Source organism: Ruditapes philippinarum, unplaced genomic scaffold (genome assembly GCF_026571515.1).
Source record: "Ruditapes philippinarum isolate M1 unplaced genomic scaffold, ASM2657151v2 ctg134_1_1_1_1, whole genome shotgun sequence".
Classification (NCBI taxonomy): Eukaryota; Metazoa; Mollusca; class Bivalvia; order Venerida; family Veneridae; genus Ruditapes; species Ruditapes philippinarum.
In genome coordinates this window covers 568,698-595,759 of record NW_026852258.1, presented here as the reverse complement: position 1 = coordinate 595,759, position 27,062 = coordinate 568,698, and the positions used below count along the sequence as shown (strand labels likewise).

The window sequence follows — 27,062 nt, the reverse complement described above, 5'->3', positions numbered from 1 at the left end:
CCCTAATATATAGTAAACCGGTTCATGATGACCAAGGGGTGATTATTTTTTGATATTTTGATCTTTGTTCAATTTATTGGCGATAAAAGGCAAATGTGCAGGACAGCTGAATGCTTGTACTTATAAATATATTATAACACGCTTCGATACCAAGTTCATAAAAATAAAGTCGGGAAATAAGAAAAAACCTAGAAATATACCATCTATAAATAATCGTATGCCTGTGTCAATTGATTCTTATTAAATTGCAATGTCTGGTTCGAAAATAATTGAGGACGAATACAGTGGCTGCATATTATTCGCTTTTAACTTAAATCAAGATTATACCATTTGCGTTATTACTTTAAATTTGACAAAAATAGACTAATTGCTATACAATACTATGGGCATTCTTACAAGATGATAAGAAAATACCTAAAATTTTATTTATTGTGTCCTCTTCGTTCTCGGCGCCTTTTCAAGCGTTTTATATAACATTGACTGTTTCCGGTTTGTTTTCGTTTGTTGTTGTTGTTTGTTTACAATGGTTTCCAAAAAGTGATTACTTTTCTATTATTAACAAGGTCTTTATCTAGTGCAAATGATCTACTTTAAATGAAAATATGGTGGATGGTATGTATAAGTACCTAATACATGTAATATCATTCCCAATCTACTCTCAAACCTTTCATTTAAAATGAGCTGTTTATTTTTTTCTAGAAGAGCCTATCGATCACTGCCTGAATAAAATTTAAGTTTCTAACAGACATGTTAGCTAAAGACACTTCAGCGAACAGGTTTTATAGTACTGCTAGACCTTGACTGTGGCACAACGTCAAAATAAAAGCGACATATAAAGTTATGGAAGCCAGAACTACAGACATGTCTGCTGCTGTAAAATGTCAAATGAAAACAATGCATAGGAAAGGATATTGACATTATATATTTCATTAATTATTGTTCATTTAAGATTTAAAAGAGAAAAACCAAGACAGAAAGATCAATAATAATATTTAATTAGGTTAATAAAGGATCACAAATTATCTAATTTATCACTAGATAACTGCAAAATTGGTAAACACTAATAAATTATAGAATGTATTATGATAAACATGTATTAATCAATCCTCAAAGAATTACTAATCATTATAAATATTTACCAAAACACAGTACTTATATAACTAAATGCAATAAAAACTTATTGCTAAACCAAATTGGCTAGGGTGGGTGGGCAAAAAAGACTAGAAACGTGATCACAACTACAAAATAAGTAACAGAATGGCGAGCAAGACCAGTCAGTCAGTTTAAGTTTATTTATACTCGGCGCCGGTATAACCATCTGTCTGAGAATATAGCATCCGTGCCGGTCCACTAGGGTAGTCACATCGGGGACGTCTTTTTCAAGCTGAATCTTCCTGAAGCCTATTCTTCGTTCGTTGGTGGTAGAGGAGTACGACAATACTGGCCAGGCATCAAGTTCCATACTGACGATAACAAAAACGGCTCTCATTAGCGCCAACCCTCCAGAGTTAGTCACGACAGGTCAACCAATCACCTCTGGTACTTAAGATGACTTGACCTTGACCTGCTGTGTGCCTTCTCCGCGACGTGCACGCCTCTGGAGGGATTTGGAGAAGTAAGAGCAAGAGCCATTAAATAACCTATATATAGGTATTTAAACAACCTATCAAATTCAATAACACAAATTTAAATTAATCCAATCAGAAGTCTAAAAAAAAAACGTTGACCAATGAGATAAGCTGATATAACCAGAGATCAACTTGATTCAAATAAAAACATTATCACTCACAAGAATTAATTGATTTTAACAGGTGTATTAAAATACGCTAACTTAGTGTAATTTCATACAAATTGCTATTACCTTTGAAAGTCCTGTAGATTCACCATTAACATACATGTGAACTCTCCCACTTTTAGTGAGAGACTCACACTTTCTGCAGCCATAATTTCAAAGATTTTTTTTAAAATAAGGGGAAATTTCACAAATTAAAGAAATCTCCCTATTTTTGATGGTTAGAACTTCCTTCTTTGTTTATTACAAATTCTAAAATCTCCCTCTTTTTTAAGAAAAATCTCCCACTTGATCATTGAAAAAAGTTCACATATACAGTACGCTCAGTGCGGATTTTGCCTTTTCCGCGATACTGCCGTGGACAAATTTTTTTAACGCGGACAAACACGATGGAGGTCCGCGATAAAAACACTTGTTTCCCCCGCGATCCACGGTGTCTAGTTGTTTCCACCGCGGACCAGAAACCGACAATTGCTGTCATATTATCGGTATAATCAGACATCCGTGTTTCGCGGGGTAACACAGGGGTCAGAACAAGTAAATCTGAAAAAAAACAACAAAAAATAAACAAACAAACAACAAAAAACTTACATAAGTCTACGACCTTGGACATGATTTTATTTCAACATAAAGAATAAGAAATTTATTCAGTTCTTGCATTTTTAAAATAATTTTAAGATGATGTTTATTTTCTCATCGCCAGAACCCACGGTACACTATCCTTAAATACTTTTTTAATACCGATACCGGTATACGGCCAGGATTACTGAGGATGCCTTTTCTTTGATATAAAAGATATTTCTTTGGTTTAGGACCAACTTTATACAGTTTTGAATTTTAACTGTACATTTCTTACTACATCTCCATGTTTATTTTATGTCTTTCAACAAAAATAACAGCACCCCAAATTTTTACAATATACAATGAAATATTAATAGAGTTTAGAAATTTTACTCGTCAATCTACCAAACTTCATATTTATATAGATCTCATTGAGGAGGAGTGCAGCACACAACAATGATAACCTATTCTGCATTATTTTTCAGTTATTGCCCTTTGTTATTTTCAGCCATCAGTATTCACATAGGTTTCAAGTCTGTAATCAGTTCAGCCATCAGTTTTCATTACCAAAAGACCTCTTAAAATTGAATTATTTTGCTCTACTACATATCATTCTTCCAATGAGCAATCACATTGGGCAGGGGATGGCCATGTTAACATGGCTCTTGTTCATTTAAAAAAGCTTGCCTTGATAACATGCAAGTAATCAGAAAGAAGGAAACATGATTGTTTAGATATGTTTTTTTTTATATAAGTGGGCTGAGTTGACCCATGGCGAAATATGTTTTTTATATAAGTGGGCCAAGTTGACCCGTGCCGAGATGACCGCCGAGTTGACTCTTTACCAGATTTTGTTTTATCTGCCGTTTAGACTGCTGTGTTTGACCTCAGGCATTGACCCATTAAATATCCAAAACATACTCATTTCACTCGTCAAATGTTATATATATTGACAAAACACTGATTGACAGTTTCTGAACTAGCAGATGACAGGATACTCTTATCAGTAGACTACTGGAATTGCGAATGACAGCCCTAGTAGAATTGCAAGTAAAGAGAACAGAATTTGGAGGTTACGCATGATACCATGGAGGTTACATACTACATATATAGAAATATTTAAGAAAGGGATAATGGCAAAATTGTTTATTCTTCAAATTTGTGCATTAAATAATTGATCTATTGTATTTTAATAAACAGATTGCAATTATAGTACCTTCAGAGTCCATATTCCGACGACATAAGCAAACAGCTCCGTATATATTGACAATAACAGTATTTCATAGTTAATTAATTTGTTTTATTACTCATTTCTGACTGTGTGATAATCATAAATAGATACAGGTAAAACTATAATATTGCCATTTAAGTAATTAGTAATAATAAAGAAAAAATTTGTTCATTTACTTTTTTATTAAAATTATTTAGCTGTAGATATTACTCTGAATGTATTTCATAGAAATTAGATGAAAATATATATCCATGGTATGTATACTAAATATATGTGGTATGTAACTTCCAAAAATGGTACATAATCTCCTGGTATGTTTCCTCCATGGTAGGTAACCTTCAGTAATCAAGAGAACCTGTTGTGCATCACACTGTATAAATCGTATGTAAAATGGTCTGACTTGTGGTAGGTCTAACTGTAAATTTAAATACCTTTAGTGTCAAACAAAGTGTTGAAATATATAGTGTGACAAAGCTAACATCACAAGCTTTTGTGTAATAAATTTTAAGATCGGGCATGAAATCACCCCAAACAAGCGTTTTAAAAACGGCTAAATTTGTATTGTTTTAGCATAGAGATATCGAACAACTTGTATTTTTTCACTCGATATACATCAGTTATTTACATAGTTCATAATTATAGAGACTGTCAATGGGTGTATTCAGGCTTTTATTCAGCTAAACTTGACAATGAAGAGTGAGCGTAATGAAAAACAAGTGGTTTTGGGTGAAGTTAAAGCCCAAGACCTGATAATGCAATCTACTAGATCAGTATTACGCTTTTATCTAAAAGCAACAACTACATTCCTACATTCACCCAGCTGCAATACATACATGTACACATGTGTTTCAAATGCATGAATTGCTTTCCATTTCAGCAAACAGGTTTAATAGTACTGCTAGTCTGGGCTAGGGGAAACAGCCTTTATCTGGCTGTAAAATACAGTGAAAAAAATCACTGGTCGCACAATGTCAAAATTAAAGCGACATATAAATTTATGGAAGCCAGAACTAGTATTTTGGAGGGTTTTTCACTGTTTCTGAAATTGTCAATTACATAGTCAATGCTTTATTTGACAGAATGGAACTTTGCAGGTTTAGATATGGTTCTCTCATGAAAAGATTTCTGAAAGAGACTGTCTACGATGTGAGAGTTCAGGTGCAAGTGTTTTAAGAATAACTAGTTTTATCTTATTGGAACCATCATGAGACAAGATTTACAGATGACTTACACATTTAGTTCTCTTTTGTTTTGGTATTTATTTGCTGTCAGTGTTAGTAATGATCACTTGATATGTTTACATATGTATATAATACATGATTATTGTTATAAAATGATGTGGTTTCAAGTTGAAACTTCAAACTATTTTTTTCATATTTTAGGTGTTATTACAAAAAACTTGCTTAAGTTAAGAAGTGGAGAGTTTGACTTGGAAAGTATTCACACTGTCATTCTTAAAAACTTAGGTATGTGTAATTTTATAAATATTTAATTTATAGGCTTGAAGCCTTCATATTGATTGGCATGTAGATTTAAGTTAAGGTGGTAGACCTTGTTACACTATGCCCAGCATGTGCTGATAAGGTCAGTGGTTAATGTAACAGTTCTTAGAATGACTTACAATTACAATTATTTATTATCATTATAAACCAAATGGACAGAAATGACATGTTAACACAGATTGTATAGTCATTCTGACTTGCATTTCTGTGCTTTCAGAACAGACTTCAACCTGTTAGCAACTTTGCTTTTAAGAATTTTAATATTGACTCCCTTAAATTCATAGTGTGCAGTTCAAAAGTTAAAGCGACGCCACTGAGGTTTTTTTACATGAAGGGGCTAGAAGTAAATTTCGGAGATTAATGTTCCATTTGATGTAGGTATAGACCAATAACTTGTGTGGAGAAATTCAGATCAATTGGTCACTCTGTTTTTCAGGATAATTATTATAAATGTGAAAAATGACCCCCATATTGTAAAGCTTTTCACTCAAATTTGGCCTAGAATAGCACTAAAATACGATTTTCAATTTATTTCTGAGTATATTTCTTAAATGTCATATGCATATCTTTCTATTTTAAATGCCCCAGCTAACTGATACGGTAACAAATTCAAATTTCATGTTTTTAAGCTTTTGGATCTCAGTGGATCTCCTTTAACACTTTCCCCCATGAGCATATTGTGAAAAATGGCCTTTTTCACTGAAAAGCCTCCTCTTACAAGTTCAAACTGCTATGAAACTATGAAAAATACTTCAATACTAATAAAACTTGGCACAAATGTTGACTGGACCATTGCCTTTGTAACGACATGCTCAGTCTTAAATTTCCTGTTACCATGGCAATGAGGGGACATCTCAAAATTGCCAAAAATCACTATTTGCCTCGATTTTTTCCATCAAAATTTATTTCAAAGTACTGCAACTTCTCAAGGGATTGAGATAGAGTCAAAGGCTTTTCAGCGTTGGTTACACGTTACCTTATGATCGACCTGGGGTCATTTTAAGCCTCTCACAAGTCCAAAATTTTCTTGGCGATGAGGGGGACTCCGCCTCCCTTTAAACCCCCCGAACAGAAGGGGGCACATCCCCCTTCTGGTAACCCCTTGATGTATCTTTTGGATGGGGGGCGGCGCCGAAAAAGTGCTCACTTTTTTAGCAACATTTCTCAAACGAAAACGTGTTTAGGGCCCAAATAGGACATTTTTTCACTATTTCAGGCATAAAAAAGGGGGGGGGGGGGGGGTCGAAAGTGCGTTGTTTCGCGTATATATGAGGTAAAGGGTTAAAGCTACTAATTCCCTCACATGTATTGTAGTTTGGGCATTTTTGAAAAAAAATGTCATCAAAAGATAAAATTTCACCACAGGCTCGTATAGTTAAATGGAACTAGATGATAAATACATGTTTTGTTTGATGAAAAGACATTTATGTAAAGTTTTTACAATCTTGACATGCTGTTATTTTAAAACGTTGCAAGGTTTTATTTTATAAATATTGACTTAAATTACTAGTTTAAATGCACTCATTAACTTGTTGCAAGTTGATCAGGTTGCCAGTATAATAGTTGTGCACTTGGTAAGTTTTTTTTATCCTGCAAAACAATATATCATAGAAAATTAGGTCTTTAAATAGAAAAAAAACTTAAAAGAAGACCATATCTCGAGTATCCAGTTTAAAATTTATTTAAAACTGACATTTAAATAGTAAGTTCTACCTGCATCAAGCTGTCCTTGCTACATGTTATTGGGTGTGATAATAGGGGTGTTTATATCTGTGTCGAGTGAAAAGTAACAATCGTTAAGTCACAGTTACCTCATGGAAACTGTAAATTTTACTTCTGTGCATATTAAGTAACTGTTAACAATTATGTTGATGTTTTTAGCCCCGTTTCAATGTGTGGGAGAGTAGCTTTAAGGCGTGACAAAATCATCCAGCAAAGTCAGAAATTGGATAACTTAGAGATAGATATCAGTAATTAAATTGTTTAGTGCTTATAATTTGAAACAAGTATTAAATTATGTTTTAGCTTCCCACAAATAATATAAATAATATGTATACATTTTTGCAAGATTTATGAGAATAGAAAATATTTTAATGATATATAATATGTAAATTAACACATTGGATTTTGCTTGTGTATTTGTAGATATCAGTGATCTAGGATGTATTGGAGAATGTTCAACATTACAACGGTTAGATGTATCGTATAATAATTTGACAAAGTTACATAAACTTGCTGGACTTGAGAACCTTCAATACCTCAATCTTGCTGCTAACAGAATTTCATCTTTAGGTAATGTGCTCATGTTGTTTAGGTTATGTGGCCATGTTGTTTAGGTAATGTGTACATGTTGTATTAGGTAATGATGTGTACATGTTGCTTTAGGTAATCTGTACATGTTGTTTAGGTAATGTGTACATGTTGTTTAGGTAATATATACATGTGGTACAAGGTAATGTGAAAATGTTGTTTAGGTAATGTGTACATGTTGTTTAGGTAATGTGTACATGTTGTTTAGGTAATGTGTACATGTTGTTTAGGTACTATATATATGTGGTACAAGGTAATGTGAAAATGTTGTTTAGGTAATGTGTACATGTTGTTTAGGTAAAGTGTATGTATTTGTTGTACGTATATTATTTCTTGAAGAAAACACATAAAACACATAAATTAACAATATTTATCTAAAAATCTATTTTTCACTCAATGCACAGTAGGCAGAGATTATCACTGTATCATTTATTGCGAGTATTCTTATTTCCCATGACTATATCATTCTTAAACTTGTATCATTTTCTGCTGGCACTAAACATAGATGTGTTTTCCTACTGTTCTAAGAAGGGAGATAAGAGAGGTTTCTTCTATTGTTTAAGGGTATTACATGTATTATCTCAACTTTTAGTGCCCTCTGACTGAAGAAGTGTAGTTGACAGTTGATCTTATTTATAAATGCAACTTGAATTTACTTATTTGAGAGACTTGCTCTAGAAGAATGTTTGTTTGTTTGTTTTTATGTTCTGGATGATGTTGTTAAAAGAACAGTAATTCTCTGTAAGTTTGTTGCTTCTGAAAAAAAGTATTTATAGTTAAAATACTGACAGGGTTGGGGTCAATCTTCTAACCCCTGATCCCATGTCCCCTCTCTCTTGACGGCTTTCTCTTACTAAATGGGGTCTTGCACTGAAAGAATTTGCAAAGAATTATAAATGATATATACATAAGATTTTAGATAATATTTAAAAATCTTTTACTTGTGTATAAGAATAGCTTCCACTGTCTATACAATTATGTGCATGTTTGTTTGTTTGTTTGTTCATTTCATTTTACGCCTTTTCCCAACAGTATTTCAGTCATATAGGCGGGTAGTTTCCTAACCATCATTCCTGGAGAGTTACACCAGTACTAGACTGCCTTCCTCCGTGCTAAACTACCAAAGCATCTCCCAGGGATCAAACCCACGCCAGAGAGGTAACTGGATTAGAAGTCATTATCTCTAACCACTCGACCATGGAGTGGTACATGTAGTAGTAATATTATTTCATCAATTTCATCCATGCCCTTTCTTTTCATTTTATCAATTGACTTTATTTATTTTTCAGAGGGACTACAAGTTTTAGACAATCTGGAGAAATTGAATTTAGCTGGCAATCTTATTGGAGGGTAAATGTTTTCAATAATTAATATCTTTCCTTGATTTGAAATAGGAAAATGATAACTATTTCAATGCTAGCAGTAATAATGGCTTCTATTAACCTTTTCCCTTATATAAGTGTGTTTCAACAGCTTTCAAGGGGGATGTGCCCCCTTCTGTTTGGGGGGTTTGAAGGGGGGGGCGTAGTCCCCCTCATCGCCAAGAAAATTTTGAACATGTGAGAGGCTGAATATGGCCTCAGGTTGATCTTAGGGTGACCAATTAGTGACCAACGCTGAAAAGCATTTTACTCTATCTCAATTCATTAAGAAGTTGCAGCACTTTGAAATCAGTTTTGATGGAAAATAGTGATTTTTTGGCAATTTTGAGACGTCCCCCCGTTGCCATGGTAACAGGAAATTTACGATTGAGCATGCTGTTACAGAGGCTATGGTCTAGTCAATATTTGTGCCAAGTTTCATCAGTATTGAAGCATTTTTCATAGTTTCACAGCAGTTTGAACTTGTTACAAGAGGCTTTTCAATGAAAACGGCCATTTTTCGCAATATGTACATGGGGTAAAAGGTTAAGTAACCTGTATATAGATAAGTTAGACTGGATAACTTTATAGTCTGACCAAACTTTGTACTGTAATAGCTAAGTCGGCCTCAACACCAAGCAAGTTTGGCTTAGACTTCTGTACAGGTGGAGTTTATACTGTCTATAGCCTGGTTGGCCTAGACATCTGTGAAATCTGAGCAGACTTTGTACTGTCTTTATAGCCAAGTCGGTCTCAACTCTCTAGCCAGGTTGACAGTTAGACATCAGTGCAGGAGAACCAGATTTTGTACTGTTTATTGGCTGCTGTTAGTACATATTTTGATGCTGAAATACATTATGAAAAAAGTGATAGTTTCATTAATTAATTCAAGCAGGGAAAGTTTGCAGAATTCTGGTTGAAACTTTATAACTTTTGTTACAGTGTTTGACTTGTTTTAGAGTAAAGACCTAAAATTGAAATAAGTTAATACCATAAAATATTGTAATTGATTATGGGATATTACATTTTAATATTAGTTTCATTATCTTTTTGTTATCTTACAGGGTTGATTCTTTACGATGCTTGACTGGTTTAGAAAAGTTGTCAAGTTTGCGTTTACGTGACAACAGCAAAGGATTGTCAAACCCTGTGTGTATGAACAGCAATTACATTACAGACGTAATGGCCATATTTCCTAATTTACAAACTCTTGATGGTAAAATATGTAATCTATCATTATCAAAACTGAAATATTATAACATATAATTGTAATATTTCAATCTTACATATTCATGATTACAGTGTATTAGATAAGACATTGTAAGAAGATAAATATGTGATTTGTGAAAATAAACAGAAACTCCTTGAAAAAGAGGGGTTTAACCCCTCGAAAGAGGGGTTTAACCCCTCGAAACGTTGGTGATATTAAAGTTTGTGTAATAGATAATTATTTACATATTCATGACTTTAATTTCAATGATGCTGTTGCCATTTTGAAATTAAAGGGTACAAATAAAAGAGTCATGTAAGATTAATTCTAACATGTTTCACACTATTCCCCTTTAAAACAAATAGGGCAACTAAGTGCATTATCACATGATATATGCACAGCATAAGAAGGAATGCTTACATGTCATATGACATCAGATATGACTTCAATAAACCAAATGATCATGGGAAAATTTCTTAATGTAGTTCAACATATTTTAAATGTTTTAATTCTCTTTTTGTTAGCATATTTAAATTGAAATACAAAGATACTAATTTTTCTTATGGTTTATTGTTCTGAATTGTTACATAATTAATCACGAAGGTGATATTCCTGGGCAATTATACTTGAACCGTGCATATTCTACAAGAATACACTCAAAATTGATATCTATTTCCTAAAGTACATTGTACATAATTATCATTTGTTATATTTCAACATTTGGTTGTTTAGATTTTCTTCATTTGTATCAAAAATTTTAATGATATTTATTAACTGTAGAATACATCAATGTGCTGGTGAAAATATTACAATTTTCTCATACCTCAGTATGGTATATAACATACATACCTCAGTATGGTATATAACATATTCACTAAAAACAAACAAATATCCTATTATAATTGTAATCTAGTTACATGTGTTGAATATTAAGGAGACATGTATGATGTTAGTAAATGTTTTAACACTATAGATGTGTCGTGAAATGATTCAGCATAAAATCTTTAATTCCAAATGTTTCAGGGGAACGATTAAAAGGTAGAGGTAGTGATGTATTCAAAATGTTGAGAGAAATTGATACAGCTCTAGCAAGTAAGTTTTTAACACTTATATATGTATACAGTGTAACTTCTGAAAACCGAAAACACCTGTGGGACTAGCCTAAAGGTTCGGGATTTGGAATTTTCCGGAATTCTGGAATTTTCTGAACAAGAAGTAACATCAAACATGCATGATCAGTTGTTTTAGTGAGATATGAAACCCTGATGAAATTGATAAATGGCAGAATTTTGAGGATTAGTTTATTAAATTTCCACACTAAAAAGGTTTGACATGCTTGGCTGGTTGTGATCATTTTAGATAAATACTGATTGCTAATTCAAGATACTGACATTTTGAAGGTTTTACGATCTCAAGTATAATAATCCTTCATACCTTTTTTCAATTTCCAGATTTTGAAAGTAAATTTTAATTGATATATTCCTAATTTTATTAGAAAAATCGTTTGGAATTCAGACTTTAGAAGTTCCGTTATTCAGTAATTGCATAGGAAACAGAAGAAATTTCTGGACCTGAAAATTCTTTTACAGAATTCATAAGTTACACTGTATATGCGTCCATAGATACATGTTTATTATTAATAATAAAGCAATTATGGCCATCATTATTCAGTTTCATTACTATCCAGTGAGCACTACAGTAAGAGCAAAAAAACTCTTTTCAATAATGGACAAGAACATTTAACTTCAAACTTGCAGTAATAATCAATAAGTTATTTTTATGCCCCCGCCATGTGATGGCCGGGGCATATAGTGTTACCCTGTTCCGTCATTCCGTCCTTCCATCCTTCCGTCATTCTGTCATTCCGTGATCATCAGTTTCCATTCATTTTCTTAAGAACGGTTGCACACATTCAACTCAAATTTGACATATGGATATGTCATGAGAAAATACAGGTCAAGTTCAAATTTGGTCAGAGTTATGCCCCTTTTACTTTGAAAATAATATGAAATTTCAGTTTCCGTTCATTATCTCCCCAACGGTACAACACATTCAACTCAAACTTGACATATGGATATGTGATGAGAAAATACAGGTCAAGTTCGAATTTTGGTCATGGTTCGATGATTTTTGGCAGAGTTATGCCCCTTTTACTTTGAAAACAATATGAAATTTTCAGTTTCCGTTCATTATCTCCCCAAAGGTACAAAACATTCAACTCAAACTTGACATATGGATGTGTCAAAGGAATGCGCAGGTCAAGTTCAAATTTGGTCATGGTTCAATGATTTTTGGCAGAGTTATGCCCCTTTCACTTTGAAAGTAATATGAAATTTTCAGATTCCGTTTATTATCTCCCCAATGGTACAACACATTCAACTCAAATTTGACATATGGATATGTTTTTGGAATGCCCAGGCCAAGTTCGAATTTGGTCATGGTTCAATGATTTTTGGCAGAGTAATGCCCCTTTCACTTTGAAAATAATACATTTACAGTTTCTGTTCATTATCTACCCAACAGTGTTACATACTCAACTTAAATTTGACATATGGATATGTCAAAGGAATGGGCAGGTCAAGTTGGAATTTGGTCATGGTTTGATGATTTTTTTGGCAGAGTTATGTCCCTTTCACTTTGAAAATAATATAGATACATCTTAGGAATAAGCAGTTTAAGTTTGAATTTGGTCGTGGTTCAATGATTTTAGACAAACTTATCTTTCCTGAATGTTGGAAAAATTTTGAACTTTCAGTTTCAGCACTCATACTTTTAGCCATTATTTTGGCTACAAATATGCAATATGCTATTTTTAAAAGGTTAAGACTGAATAATTTCAGTGCCTTGAACATTGTATGAAAATGGTTTGTGTTAACATTGAAAAGTTTTAAGGGCTTTGAACTTAAAATGAAAAAAATAATTAATGCACCATCTGAAATTTTGGCTGCATGCGGAGGCATCCGTGGCATGATGACACATTTCTAGTTTTCTCTAATTTTAATTGTTTTATGGAATGTATTTAATAATATTTCACTATTCAATTAAAAAGATTTGTATAGCTGTATGGTTAATATCACTGACTTAATTACTTGCTAATAAACTTACAATTTAGCTCCTATTAGGGACAATGAATTTTGTGATGTAAGAGGATATTCAGCAAGCTGATGTAGTTATTATAGTTGTATGATTATATCTGACGTAGAACGGTACATCATAAATTTTTCTGTACAGATAGGACAGACGGTGGTGACTCGAGAGAATATGCTGTGGAATCCTGGGTAAAAGACGATTATTGGCAGCCATCTGAAAAATTTGAACAGACCATGCTAGGTGATGCACAGCAACAATTAGAAGGTATTTTAACATAAGTAATTGTCAGACTTTAAAAATAAACAAAATAAACAACTTTATTTCACATGTTTTCCTGCATTGTGGAAGATCTCTGACTGGATAGTTATAGTTTCGAACATAGAAAACACTGAAGTTAAAAATCTTGAAATGATAAGAGATAAGAATTGATAAGAGATTTGGATATTTTATTTAATGAAGCTTTCGTGGCATTAGATAAACTGTGCAGGGAGGCTTTAAGCAATTATAACTTGTCTTTACCAACATTAGTTAACTCAATTTTATTATCCCCCGCCGAAAAGGCAGCGGGGGGTATAGTAATAGTCTCCGTCCGTCCGTCCGACCATCCGTCCGTCCTTCCGTCCGACATTTTTGTCCGGAGCATATCTCTAAAAGTATTTGAGTTATCAACTTGAAACTTCATAGGTGGATAGATCTCACTCAGGAGGTGTGCAGTGCACAAGAATGATAACTCTACCTTTCATAATTTTTGAGTTATTGCCCTTTGTTATTTTTCATACTTAATTTTTCACCTGAGTGGAGCATAACTCAAAAAGTGTTTGAGATGTCAACATGAAATGTCATAGGTGGATATATCTTATTGAGGAGGAATGCTTTGCACAAGAATGATAACTCTTCCCTATACAATTTTTTAGTTATTGCCCTTTGTTCTTTTTCATACTATTTTGTCCGGAGCTTATCTCAACTAGAAATGTGTCCATAGGACACGGATGCCCCCACACGCCACTGTTCTGTCAATCTTATGACTCTAGGTCAAATATTTTTAAGACTACATGTGCCACAAGTTGAAAACTAAAAATCAACAAAGGGCCATAATTCTGTTAAATTTGGTTGCAGCAAAAATTCCTTCCTTTACTACCATCTACACCTTAAGATTGTTCATCCCTGTAAGTTTAAGCAAAATCTGCCACCCGGTTTAAGAGGAGTTGCGTTCACAAAATTTCTACATAGTATATAGTGAAAAAATCAACAAAGGGCCATAATTCTGTAAAATTTGGTCGCATCAAAAATTCCTTCCTTTACTACCATCTACACCTTAAGGTTGTTCATCCCTGTAAGTTTAAGCAAAATCTGCCATCCGGTTTAAGAGGAGTTGTGGTCACAAAATTTCTACATAGTATATAGTGAAAAAATCATCAAAGGGCCATAATTCTGTTAAATTTGGTTGCATCAAAAATTCCTTCCTTTACTACCATCTACACATTAAGGTTGTTCATCCCTGTAAGTTTAAGCAAAATCTGTCATCCGGTTTAAGAGGAGTTGCGTTCACAAAATTTCTATATAGTATCTAGTAAAAAAATCAACAAAGGGCCATAATTCTGTTAAATTTGGTCACAGCAAAAATTCCTTCCTTTACTACCATCTACATGTTAAGGTTGTTCATCCCTGTAAGTTTAAGCAAAATCTGCCATCCGGTTTAAGAGGAGTTGCGTTCACAAGATTTCGGGACGTACGGACAGACGGACGGACTGACGGATGGAAAAGTGCAACGCTATATGCACCCACATTGTGGGGGCATAAAAAGTATTTGAGGTATCAACTTGAAACTTCATAGCTTGATGGATCTCATAGAGGAGGAGTGCAGTGCACAAGAACGATAACTCTACCCTGCATAATTGTTTAGTTTTTGCCCTTTGTTATTTTTCAAAATTAATTTTTGTCCAGAGCATAACTCAAAAGGCCTTTGAGATATCATTATGAAACTTCATAGGTGCATAGATCTAACTCAGGAGGTGTGCAGTGCACAAGAATGATAACTCTACCTTTTATAATTTTTGAGTTATTGCCCTTTGTTATTTTTCATACTTAATTTTTCAATTCAATTTTATTCTCAAAAAGTATTTGAGGTATCAACTTGAAACTTCATAGGTGGATAGATTTTACTGAGGAGGGATGCAGCACACAAGAATGATAACCTACCCTGCATTATTTTTCAGTTATTGCCCTTTGTTATTTTCAGCCATCAGTATTCACATAGGTTTCAAATCTGTAATCACTATAGCCATCAGTTTTCATTACCAAAAGACCTCTTAAAATGGAATTATTCTGCTCTACTACATATACATTCTTTCAATGAGCAAACACATTCGGCGGGGGATGGCCATGTTGACATGGCTCTTGTTATTATCATAAGAAAATCTCATAAACTTACAATGGACCATCCAAAATAGAACAAGTCCATATGTGTAAGGACCAGTGTAATACTAGTAGTTAAATGCAATAAAAGTTCTTGCACATATCCATATGTCTTCAATATAAATGTATAGAATATGAATCAAGTGATGGACATTCATAAGGGCTTCAAGCTACTAAATGGTTAAGTGAGCTGACCCAAACTAACTCTACAAGTAATGGTGTATTTGTATCCTGCAAAAAAATGTAAAAATGTTGTGTTAGAAAACTACTTGTTGTGACTGCGTTTATTCACTCTTTTGTGTCTTCCTGTTATGGTCTTTTAATGTGATTGAAAACATTGGTTAAGTGCCCAGACAGGGATCTAAATTACAAGTCAGTGGTTCCTCTCTGGTGTCAGCTTGTGCCTTAAATAATGCATGGAAAGGCATCTTATGTCATCTTCCCCAAAGAATACTGGACAGATGCCATTTGACCTTAATGTAATAGTCTTGTGTGACTTGAAATCGAACCAATATTGGTATAGGGATTTAGCTGCTATGATTTTAGGATGCAGTTCAAATGGTCTGACACACATTGCATCATTGGGTAGTGTTACACATGTATATGTGGTTGATTTATTCCATATTTAAATAAGTTCTGGGGGTTTTTTTTGTGTGCTAGTCTAGTACACCTTTGAAAAAGAAAATACTTGTCATTGCATTTCATTTTGTATTGTTTTCAATTTGTATTGTTTACACCAATTTGATACAATTTTATTTTATTTTTTCAGAAGTACATCATAATGTAAAAGCTATATTGTTATTTCAGACTTAATGTCAATGTTGTATTTTATTATGCCCCCACTTCGAAGAAGAGGGGGTATATTGCTTTGCATTTGTCGGTCCGTAGACCAAATGGTTTCCGAGTGATAACTAAAGAACGCTTAGGCCTAGAAACTTCAAACTTGGTATGATGATTGGTCATGGCCAGCAGATGACCCCTATTGATTTTGGGGTCAAAGGTCAGGGTCACATTGACCTCTTAGGTAAAAACGGTTTCTGATCAATAAGTAAAGAACGCTTAGGCCTAGGATTTTCAAACTTAGTATGATGATTGGTCATGACCGTCAGATGACCCCTATTGATTTTGGGGTCAAAGGTCAAGGTCACATTGACCTTGTAGGTAAAAACGGTTTTCGATCAATAACTAAAGAACCTTTAGGCCTAGAAACTTCAAACTTATTATGGTATTTGGTCATGACCAGCAGATGACCCCTATTGATTTTGGGGTCAAGGGGTCAAAGGTCAAGGTCACATTAACCTCTTAGGTAAAAACTGTTTCCGATCAATGACTAAAGAACGCTTAGGCCTAGGAACTTCAAACTTGGTATGATGATTGGTCATGACCAGCAGATGACCCCTATTGATTTTGGGGTCAAGGGGTCTAAGGTCAAGATCACATTGAACTTGTAGGTAAGGTTTTCTGATCAATAACTAAAGAATGCTTAGGCCTAGAAACTTTAAACTTGGTATGATGATTGGCCATGACCAGCAGATGACCCCTATTGATTTTGAGGTCAATGGGTCAAAGGTCCGGGTCACATTGACCTTGTAAGTAAAAATGGTTTTTGATCAATAACTAAAGAACGCTAAGGCCTAGGAACTTCAGACTTTGTATGGTGATTGGTCATGACCAGCAGATGACCCCTATTGATTATTTAGGTCAAGGGGTCCACGGCCAAGGTCACATTGACCTTGTAGGTAAGAAGGGTTTCTGATCAATAACTAAAGAACGCTTAGGCCTAGAAACTTCAAACTTGGTATGATGATTGGTCATGACCAGCAGATGACCCCTATTGATTTTGGGGTCAAGGGGTCAAAGGTCAAGGTCACATTGCCCTTGTAGGTAAGAAGGGTTTCGGATCAATAACTAAAGAACGCTTAGGCCTAGGAACTTCAAACTTGGTATGGTGATTGGTCATGACCAGCAGATGACCCCTATTGTTTTGGGGTCAAGGGGTCTAAGGTCAAGATCACATTGAACTTATAGGTAAGGTTTTCTGATCAATAACTAAAGAATGCTTAGGCCTAGAAACTTTAAACTTGGTATGATGATTGGCCATGACCAGCAGATGACCCCTATTGTTTTTGAGGTCAATGGGTCAAAGGTCACATTGACCTTGTAAGTAAAAACGGTTTTTGATCAATAACTAAAGAACACTTAGGCCTAGAAACTTCAGACTTTGTATGGTGATTGGTCATGACCAGCAGATGACCCCTATTGATTTTTGGGTCAAGGGATCATAGGTCAAGATCACATTGACCTTGTAGGTAAGAAGGGTTTCTGATCAATAACTAAAGAACGCTTAGGCCTAGAAACTTCAAACTTGGTATGATGATTGGTCATGACCAGCAGATGACCTCTATTGATTTTGGGGTCAAAATTCAAGGTCACATTGACCTTGTAAGTAAAAATGGTTTTTGATCAATAACTAAAGAACGCTAAGGCCTAGGAACTTCAGACTTGGTATGGTGATTGGTCATGACCAGCAGATGACCCCTATTGATTATTTAGGTCAAGGGGTCGAAGGCCAAGGTCACATTGACCTTGAAGGTAAAAAGGTTTCTGGTCAATAACTAAAGAACCCTTAGGCCTAGGAACTTCAAACTTGGTATGATGATTGGTCATGACCAGCAGATGACCCCTATTGATTTTGGGGTCAAGGGGTCAAAGGTCAAGGTCACATTGCCCTTGTAGGTAAGAAGGGTTTCGGATCAATAACTAAAGAACGCTTAGGCCTAGGAACTTCAAATTTGGTATGGTGATTGGTCATGACCAGCAGATGACCGCTATTGATTTTGGGGTCAAGGGGTCTAAGGTCAAGATCACATTGAACTTGTAGGTAAGAAGGTTTTCTGATCAATAACTAAAGAATGCTTAGGCCTAGAAACTTCAAACTTGGTATGATGATTGGTCATGACCAGCAGATGACCCCTATTGATTTTGGGGTCAATGGGTCAAAGGTCAAGGTCACATTGACCTTGTAAGTAAAAACGGTTTTTGATCAATAACTAAAGAACGCTTAGGCCTAGGAACTTCAGACTTTGTATGGTGATTGGTCATGACCAGCAGATGACCCCTATTGATTTTTGGGTCAAGGGGTCAAAGGTCAAGATCACATTGACCTTGTAGGTAAGAAGGGTTTCTGATCAATAACTAAAGAACGCTTAGGCCTAGAAACTTCAAACTTGGTATGATGATTGGTCATGACCAGCAGATGACCCCTATTGATTTTGGGGTCAAAGGTCATCGTCACATTGACCTTGTAGGTAAAAACGGTTTTTGATCAATAACTAAAGAACGCTTAGGCCTAGGAACTTCAGACTTTGTATGGTGATTGGTCATGACCAGCAGATGACCCCTATTGATTTTTGGGTCAAGGGGTCGAAGGCCAAGGTCACATTGACCTTGAAGGTAAAAACGGTTTCCGATCAATAACTAAAGAACGCTTAGGCCTAGGAACTTCAAACTTGGTATGATGATTGGTCATGACCAGCAGATGACCCCTATTGATTTTGGGGTCAAGGGGTCAGGTCAAGGTCACATTGACCTTGTAGGTAAAAACGGTTTCCAATCAATAACTAAAGAACGCTTAGGCCTAGAAACTTCAAACTTGGTATGATGATTGGTCATGGCCAGCAGATGACCCCTACTGATTTTGGGGTCAAGGGGTCCAAGGTCAAATTGACCTTGTAGGTAAAAATGGTTTCCGATCAATAACTTAAGAGCGCTTAGGCCTAAGAACTTCAAATGGTCATGACCAGTAGATGACCCCTATTGATTTTGGGGTCAAGGGGTCAATGTCATATTGACCTTGTACTTAATGACGGTTTCGGACCAATAACTCAACAACTCAAGTTGCCTTGGTTGAAATTTTTATATTAAACTAAAAATGCTTTCGGTATACACATCTTATGTAATATAACAACTTAGCTGTCATTAATGAGGCCTACATGATTCATAAAATTTATGCATATATTATTTGGTAAGATTTGTAATAACTTAAATTGCTGCACACAACCTATGGGGTCACAATAATTATTACCTTGTGACTAGTCATGACCAGTAGATACTAGATAACCCTTATTGTTTGTTCACTGGGTCAGAAGTCATGCATAATTACCTGATCACATGACTAATTGGCTGCAGATAGGGGGCATACATGTTTTACAAACATATCTTGTTATTTCAGACTTACTGTCACCTTGTAAAAGGTATTTTGTTGTTACAGACTTACTGTTAATGATATATTTTATTATTTCAGAGTTAAATATACTGTAAATGTAATAATTTACTATTTCAGACTTACTGTCAATGATATATTTTACTATTTAAACAAGGGTGCCATAGTCACAAAATACGCCCGTTTACGAAAAAGCTTTAGATGGAGATGGGGGCATTATGGATAAGTGTTATCTAGCAAGCAAGTTTTTATTCTTGGCACTGTGTTGTTAAATGAACCTTAAAACAAATCAATAGGGAAGATATGTACAGAATGTGTGACCTTGACCTTGGTCGCAGGGACCTGAATTTTATGCACGGCACTCAGCCTCACAATAATGAACATTTGTGCCAAATTATATTGAAATCCCTCTATGCATGTAGAAGTTTTGCTCCAGACAAGTGTTTTTCTATGAGCTCTAACTGTGACCTTCACCTTTGACCTAGAGACTTGGTTTATGTGCAGGGCACTACGTCTCATGGTGGTGAACAATTCTATAAAAGTAACATTAAAATTCCTCCATGCATGTAGAAAATATGCTCTGGACAACATCTGGATATTTAATCATCTCCAGTGACCTTGACCTTGCAAATATTAACCTAAATTAAATGTGTAACACCTGTAGTCATGATAGTTACCATTTGTGCTACAATCCATCAATAAATGATGACTAAATGGTCCCTATAACCATCTTCAAATTTTTATCTGAACTTTGACCTCTATGTGTAACCTTGACTTTGGTCGCAGGGATCTGAATTTTGCATGCGACACTCAGCCTCACAATGGTGAACATTTGTGCCAAGTTATATTGAAAACCCATTATGAATGTAGAAGTTTTGCTCCGGACAAGCGTTTTTCAATGAGCTCTAAGTGTGACCTTGACCTTTGACCTGGAGACCTGGATCATGCATGGAGCAATACATATCATGGTGGTGAACATTTCCATAAAGTATTATAAAAAATTCTTCCATACATGTAGGAGATATGCTCCAGACAAAATCTGGATATTTCACCATCTTTAGTGACCTTGACCTTGCATATATTGACCTAAAGTACATGTGTCACAGCCGTAGTAATTATAATGACCATTTGTGTTACAATCCCTCAATAAATGATGATTAAATCGTCCCTATACACATCTTCATATTTTTATCTTTTTTTAAATGGGCGTATAAAAAGTACATGTAATTTAATAACTAAAAAATTCTGATTTAAGATTTTATTCTAGGGAAATACATTTCATTACAATTCTTAATCTTTGAATGAGCTGAACTGATATTTACTTGAAAATTAAAATATAATTAAATTTCTATGAGAAAGTATTTACATTTGATAAGGTAATTACTGTATGATCTTTAAGAACAAATACCAAGTCTACAGAACACCATAGTTATCACAGTTAAGAATCTTGACCAATGAATGAAACATGTGTAAATAAATGTTACATTCTTTAGAACATACTCAAGACCAAGAAAGAGGATTATTTCATGCCCTTTGATTAAATTCTATTTTTAGAATTGAAAGTGAAAATAGATCAAGGGGAGTAATTGTGTAAGTCATTTATGAACAAAGTAATAACTTTGTTGTCTCCCTTTGATTAAATTCTATTTACAAAATCTGGATATTTCATCATCTTTAGTGACCTTGACCTTGTATATATTGACCTAAATTATATGTATCACAGCCATAGTCTTGATAATGACCATTTGTGTTACAATCCCTCAATAAATGATGACTAAATGGTCCATATACACATCTTCATATTTTTATCTGAACTTTGACCTCTATGTGTGACCTTGACCTTGGCCGCAAGGACCTGAATCTTGCACGCGACACTCCGCCTCACAATGGTGAACATTTGTGCCAAGTAATATTGAAATCCCTCTATACATGTGGAAGTTTTGCTCCGGACAAGCATTTTTCAATGAGCTCTAAGTGTGACCTTGACCTTTGACCTAGAGACCTGGTTCATGTGCGCGATACTGCTCCTCATAGTGGTGAACATTTATATGAAGTTTCATTAAAATCCCTCCATACATGTAGGAGATATGCTCCGGACAAAATTGGACGCCGCCCGCCCGCCCGCCCGCCAGGGGCGTTCCCATAATACGTCCAGTTTTTCAAACGGGCGTATAAAAATACTGTCAATGTTATATTTTACTATTTCAGAGTTACTGTCAATGCTCTATTTTACTATTTCAGACTTACTGTCAATGCTCTTTTTTACTATTTCAGACTTACTGTCAATGCTGTATTATACTATTTCAGACTTACTGTCAATGCTCTATTTTACTATTTCAGACTTACTGTCAATGCTGTATTATACTATTTCAGACTTACTGTCAATGCTATATTATACTATTTCAGACTTAATGTCAATGTTATATACATGTATAACTATTTCAGACTTACTGTCAATGATATATTTTACTATTTCAGAGCTACTGTCAATGTTATATTTTACTATTTCAGAGTTACTGTCAATGCTCTATTTTACTATTTCAGACTTACTGTCAATGTCATATTTTACTATTTCAGAGCTACTGTCAATGTTATATTTTACTATTTCAGAGTTACTGTCAATGCTCTATTTTACTATTTCAGACTTACTGTCAATGTCATATTTTACTATTTCAGAGCTATTTCAGACTTACTGTCAATGTCATATTTTACTATTTCAGAGCTACTGTCAATGTTATATTTTACTATTTCAGAGTTACTGTCAATGCTCTATTTTACTATTTCAGACTTACTGTCAATGCTCTATTTTACTATTTCAGAGCTACTGTCAATGTTATATTTTACTATTTCAGACTTACTGTCAATGCTCTAATTTACTATTTCAGACTTACTGTCAATGCTGTATTATACTTTTCCAGACTTACTGTCAATGCTATATTATACTATTTCAGACTTACTGTCAATGTTAAATTTTACTACTTCAGACTTACTGTCAATGATATATTTTACTATTTCAGAGTTACTGTAAATGATATATTTTACTATTTCAGACTTACTGCCAATGCTATATTATATTATTTCAGACTTACTGTCAATGCTATATTATACTTTTTCAGATTTACTGTCAATGTTATATTTTACTATTTCAGACTTACTATCATCATGTAAGAGACTATCAGCTACAGCAGACGACAAATTACAGCAACTTAAAGAATCCTGACCCAAAGTTTAAGATTACAAACATTTAATGTTGGATCTGTTTCTGTGATACATACTTTAAACATTTTAATTTGTGATCAAGGTTTTTAGTTTTTTAATTCGTCCATTTGATCTGCTGATGTCAATTTCTACTTGTGATACATTGTTGTTACATGAATGCAAAATTGACAGCTAATAAATTAATTATTACACACAAAAGAGTGGGAGAGACACTCAATAATTTTATAGAAAAAAATGATGAAGTGAGGAATTTTCAGCAGATAAGACCTTTTGTGTATTTATTATTCACATTACCTGTGCATTGGCTATATACTGTTTATGCGGATCACTAGATTTTGATGTAGACTGAAGAACAAGAAAATATTAAGTAGTTTTTTTTTAAATGCAAGAAAAGTCAATACATAGCTAATTTTCAATCTGAATTCATTAATACATTTCTTAAGACAATAAATCATGTTGGAGATCTGCTTTGTGGATAATATAAAACTGGTGCAATTTTAAAGCTGCATGCCTCCAGATGAGCCAAAATATTTCAAGAAAATCAAACTTGAGAGAAAAATATACAAAATTTTAAAGTACATTTGTATAAAGATTCAAGATTTGAGTAATAATTAAAATGTTGTGTCTGATTGTATTAATCACCATATTTAAACTGCATGACTAATGTGCAGTATGGCCTACTTTTGCATTTCTTGACCTCTTTTGGATTGAATGCGTAAATTACTTTCTTTGCTCACTTCACAATATTTTACTCTTTAAATACATTTTCAAAATATTCATGAAAAGTAGTATGAATCTGGAGGCATGCTGCATGCTTTAAAACATATGGCATTGACCTACAAGCCCTATGTATTGCCACATTGCTATAGTTCATCTTGTGGTTGTTTTTATTAGAGATATTAAATTCATGATTTGTATGTGTACATTTCATTTTGAATTTATACATATATATTATTGGAAAATCAAACCTGTGTTGTAATTTATCTTTGTGAAAGCTCACCAGAATAAAAGTTGCATTGCCTTCCAAATTATTTGATCAAGGGCAAAACAAGTAAGCCATAAAATAATATTCGGTGTGGATAGCACCTCAAAGATGTTTATTAGGTCCAAAGGCACTTGATGGCAAAATCTTTTTAATTTACAAAGTAGATGTATCAATTTTTTAGCTCAACTATTGGCAGAATAATCAAGCTAATGCAGTCACTCATTTGTCGGCGTCCCTGTGGTTAAGTTTTTGCATGTAAGCTGGTACCTCCATAACTACTAATAGGAAATGGATTGAAACTTCACACACTTGTTCTCTGTGATTATGTAACATGTCTGGTACAATACCCATAACTCTGATTTGCTTCTTTGCATAATAATGCCCCTTTTTCGACATGGAAATTCTTAGTTAAGTTTTTGCATGTAAGCTGGTATCTCCATAACTACTGAATGGAATGGATTGAAACTTCAAACATTTGTTCTCTGTGATTATCTAACATAATTGGCACAAGTCCCATAACTCTGATTTGCTATTTTGCATAATAATGCCCCTTTTTGACTGTTAAGTTTTTGTGTACAAGCTGGTATCTCCAGAACTACTGAAGGGAATGGATTGAAACTTCACACACTTGTTCTCTGTGATTATCTAACATGATTGGTACAAGTCTCATAACTCTGATTTGTTTTGTTTTCATAATTATGCCCGTTTTTCGGCTTAGAAATTCTAGGTAAAGTTTTTGCTTGTAAGCTGGTATCTCAAGAACTACTGAAGGGTTTGGCCTTTTTTTGGAACAATTTTATGCATTCATAATAATAAAGCAGTGATTTAACTCGATAAAACATCTTAATAACAAGCCTTTGACCTTTTCGAACAATTTTATGTATTCATATAGGTAAGCATTATTATATGAAACATCCTTGTGACAAATTTTTCGAATAGTCAAGCGTTACTGTCCTCCGACAGTTCTTATTTAAAAGGCACTTCTATTTAATGAGATCAATCTACCTACAAACCTCTTATGGTTTCAGAGCTCTGTCACAAAGTTCAAAGTGTAAAAATAAACAAAGAGCAATTATTCCAAAATATGGCAAGGCAGAGTTACGGTTCTTGTGCACTGCACATCTACTCAATGAGATCTATCTACCTACAAAGTTTCATGTTGATACCTCTTGTTGTTTAAACTTATGTCCCGGACAAATATTGCGAACAAACATGCCATTGGACCATTTCTTTTGTTATATAGTGGGCCATGGCCCCTTATTGTATTTTTAAGGAATGAACTTTTACGTTTATTGTTCTCTTTTGTTCTGTTTACAGTCACATGGCCCCCTACTTCTCTTAAATAGCCTGGGCGGACAGACGGACGGACAAAGCGGCAACTTTATGCTCACCCTTCGTGGAGTATATCAATCATGGTGGGTAGTGATCGGTCACAACCAGTAGTCTATTTGCTTATGCCTATGATAAGGTCCATTAAAGATCAAATTTGGATACAATCATTAACCACAAGAAACATGGCAATGCCATGAAACCAGGTTTTCAATTATCACCATTGTAGATAAATATGTTGTATTTGAAATACAAATACAAGCAACAAACAATGTAACTATGTGCAATGTAAAACATGAATAATGTAGGAGGAATTGCGCACAGAAGAAGTGTTCACTATATATATTCTGTATAAGGAAAAAAAACAAAGGGCCATAATTAGGTAAAAAATTATCCAATCACAAAACCCTGACAATATGCGCCAGGGCACTTGATGACAAAGCTTCTGTGAAAGTTTGGTCAAAATCCGTTGAGAAATGTAGGAGAAGTTGCGCACTGTAGAAATTGTTCACTATATATTCTGTATAAGGAAAAAATATACAAAGGGCCATATTTCGGTCAAATATTATCCAATCACAAAACCCCGACAATATGTGCCAGGCACTTGATAACAAAGCTTCTAAGAAAGTTTGGTCAAAATCCGTTGAGAAATGTAGGAGGAATTGCGCACAGAAGAAATTGTTCACTATATATTTTATATAAGGAAAAAAAACAAAGGGCCATAATTAGGTCAAATATATAACAATTGCAAAACCCCGACAATATGCGCCAGGGCACTTGATGAGCAAGCTTCTCTGAAAGTTTGGTCAAAATCCGCTGAGAAATGTAGGAGGAGTTGCGCACAGAAGAAATTGTTCACTATATATTCTATATAATGAAAAAAAACAAAGGGCCATAATTAGGTCAAATATGTAACAATTGCAAAACCCTGACAATATGTGTCAGGGCACTTGATGACAAAGCTTCTGAGAAAGTTTAGTCAAAATCCGTTGAGAAATGTAGGAGAAGTTGAGCACAGAAGAAATTGTTCACTATATATTCTATATAAGGAAAAAAAACAAAGGGCCATAATTAGGTCAAATATTATCTAATCGCAAAACCCTGACAATATGTGTCAGGGCACTTGATGACAAAGCTTCTGAGAAAGTTTGGTCAAAATCCGTTGAGAAATGTAGGAGAAGTTGCGCACAGAAGAAATTGTTCACTATATATTCTATATTAGGAAAAAAAAACAAAGGGCCATAATTAGGTCAAATATTATCTAATCACAAAACCCTGACAATATGCGCCAGGGCACTTGATGACAAAGCTTCTGTGAAAGTTTGGTCAAAATCCGTTGAGAAATGTAGATGGAGTTGCGCACAGAAGAAATTGTTTACGCCCGCCCGCCCGCCGACATACCTCAATCTAATAACCAGTTTTTTCCTTCGGAAAACCTGGTTAAAAATCATCTCTGAAAGTGACTCAACCCCATTTAATGATATTACTGGAAGTTGGCTTTGATAGGTGGTAACGGGAATAAAAACCATGAATACAAGAGCCTGGTTTGAGCCGGGTGATGCTCCCCGAATAGGTTTTGGACACAGGAAAGTACACCTCTTGTAGTTTCAGAGATACATCTACCTACAAAGTTTCATGTTGATATCTCTTATAGTTTTACAGCTATGTCCAGTACAAGATTTTTCTAAAAGGGGAGATAATTCAAAAATGAGGCTTAACAGAGTTATGGTTTTTTTGCACTGCACTTCTAATCAATGAGATCTATCTACCTACAATGTGTCATCTAATTCTTGATATCTCTTATAATTTTAGAGTTATGTTCCGGTCAAAGTTCA

General features: G+C 34.4%; 2 protein-coding genes across 3 annotated transcripts in view; one reads left to right on the top strand and one right to left on the bottom strand.

Annotated features, from left to right (window-relative positions):
* Positions 1–481, bottom strand: part of LOC132754701 (recQ-like DNA helicase BLM) — a 39,343-nt gene extending 38,862 nt beyond the window's left edge. The window contains exon 1 of one of the 2 annotated variants that reach the window (XM_060745372.1): positions 415–481. The gene's annotated coding sequence lies outside the window, so the exon portion shown is untranslated. The remainder of the gene's footprint in view (positions 1–414) is intronic. The other variant, XM_060745382.1, reaches the window with a different exon arrangement.
* On the top strand, positions 479–23,619 carry LOC132754712 (leucine-rich repeat-containing protein 61-like). The gene is made up of 8 exons (XM_060745392.1): positions 479–612; positions 4,967–5,050; positions 7,232–7,378; positions 8,686–8,746; positions 9,822–9,973; positions 10,991–11,059; positions 13,199–13,321; positions 22,844–23,619. The coding sequence occupies exons 1-8, from the start codon at positions 603–605 to the stop codon at positions 22,912–22,914; spliced, it is 717 nt and encodes a 238-aa protein (XP_060601375.1). The 5' UTR covers positions 479–602; the 3' UTR covers positions 22,915–23,619.
* Positions 23,620–27,062: the final 3,443 nt, after the last annotated feature.

Coding starts and splice junctions, on each gene's coding strand:
- LOC132754712 (XM_060745392.1), top strand. Junction 5,051..7,231: donor TGTCATTCTTAAAAACTTAG/GTATGTGTAATT, acceptor GTGTATTTGTAG/ATATCAGTGATCTAGGATGT. Junction 8,747..9,821: donor GCTGGCAATCTTATTGGAGG/GTAAATGTTTTC, acceptor GTTATCTTACAG/GGTTGATTCTTTACGATGCT.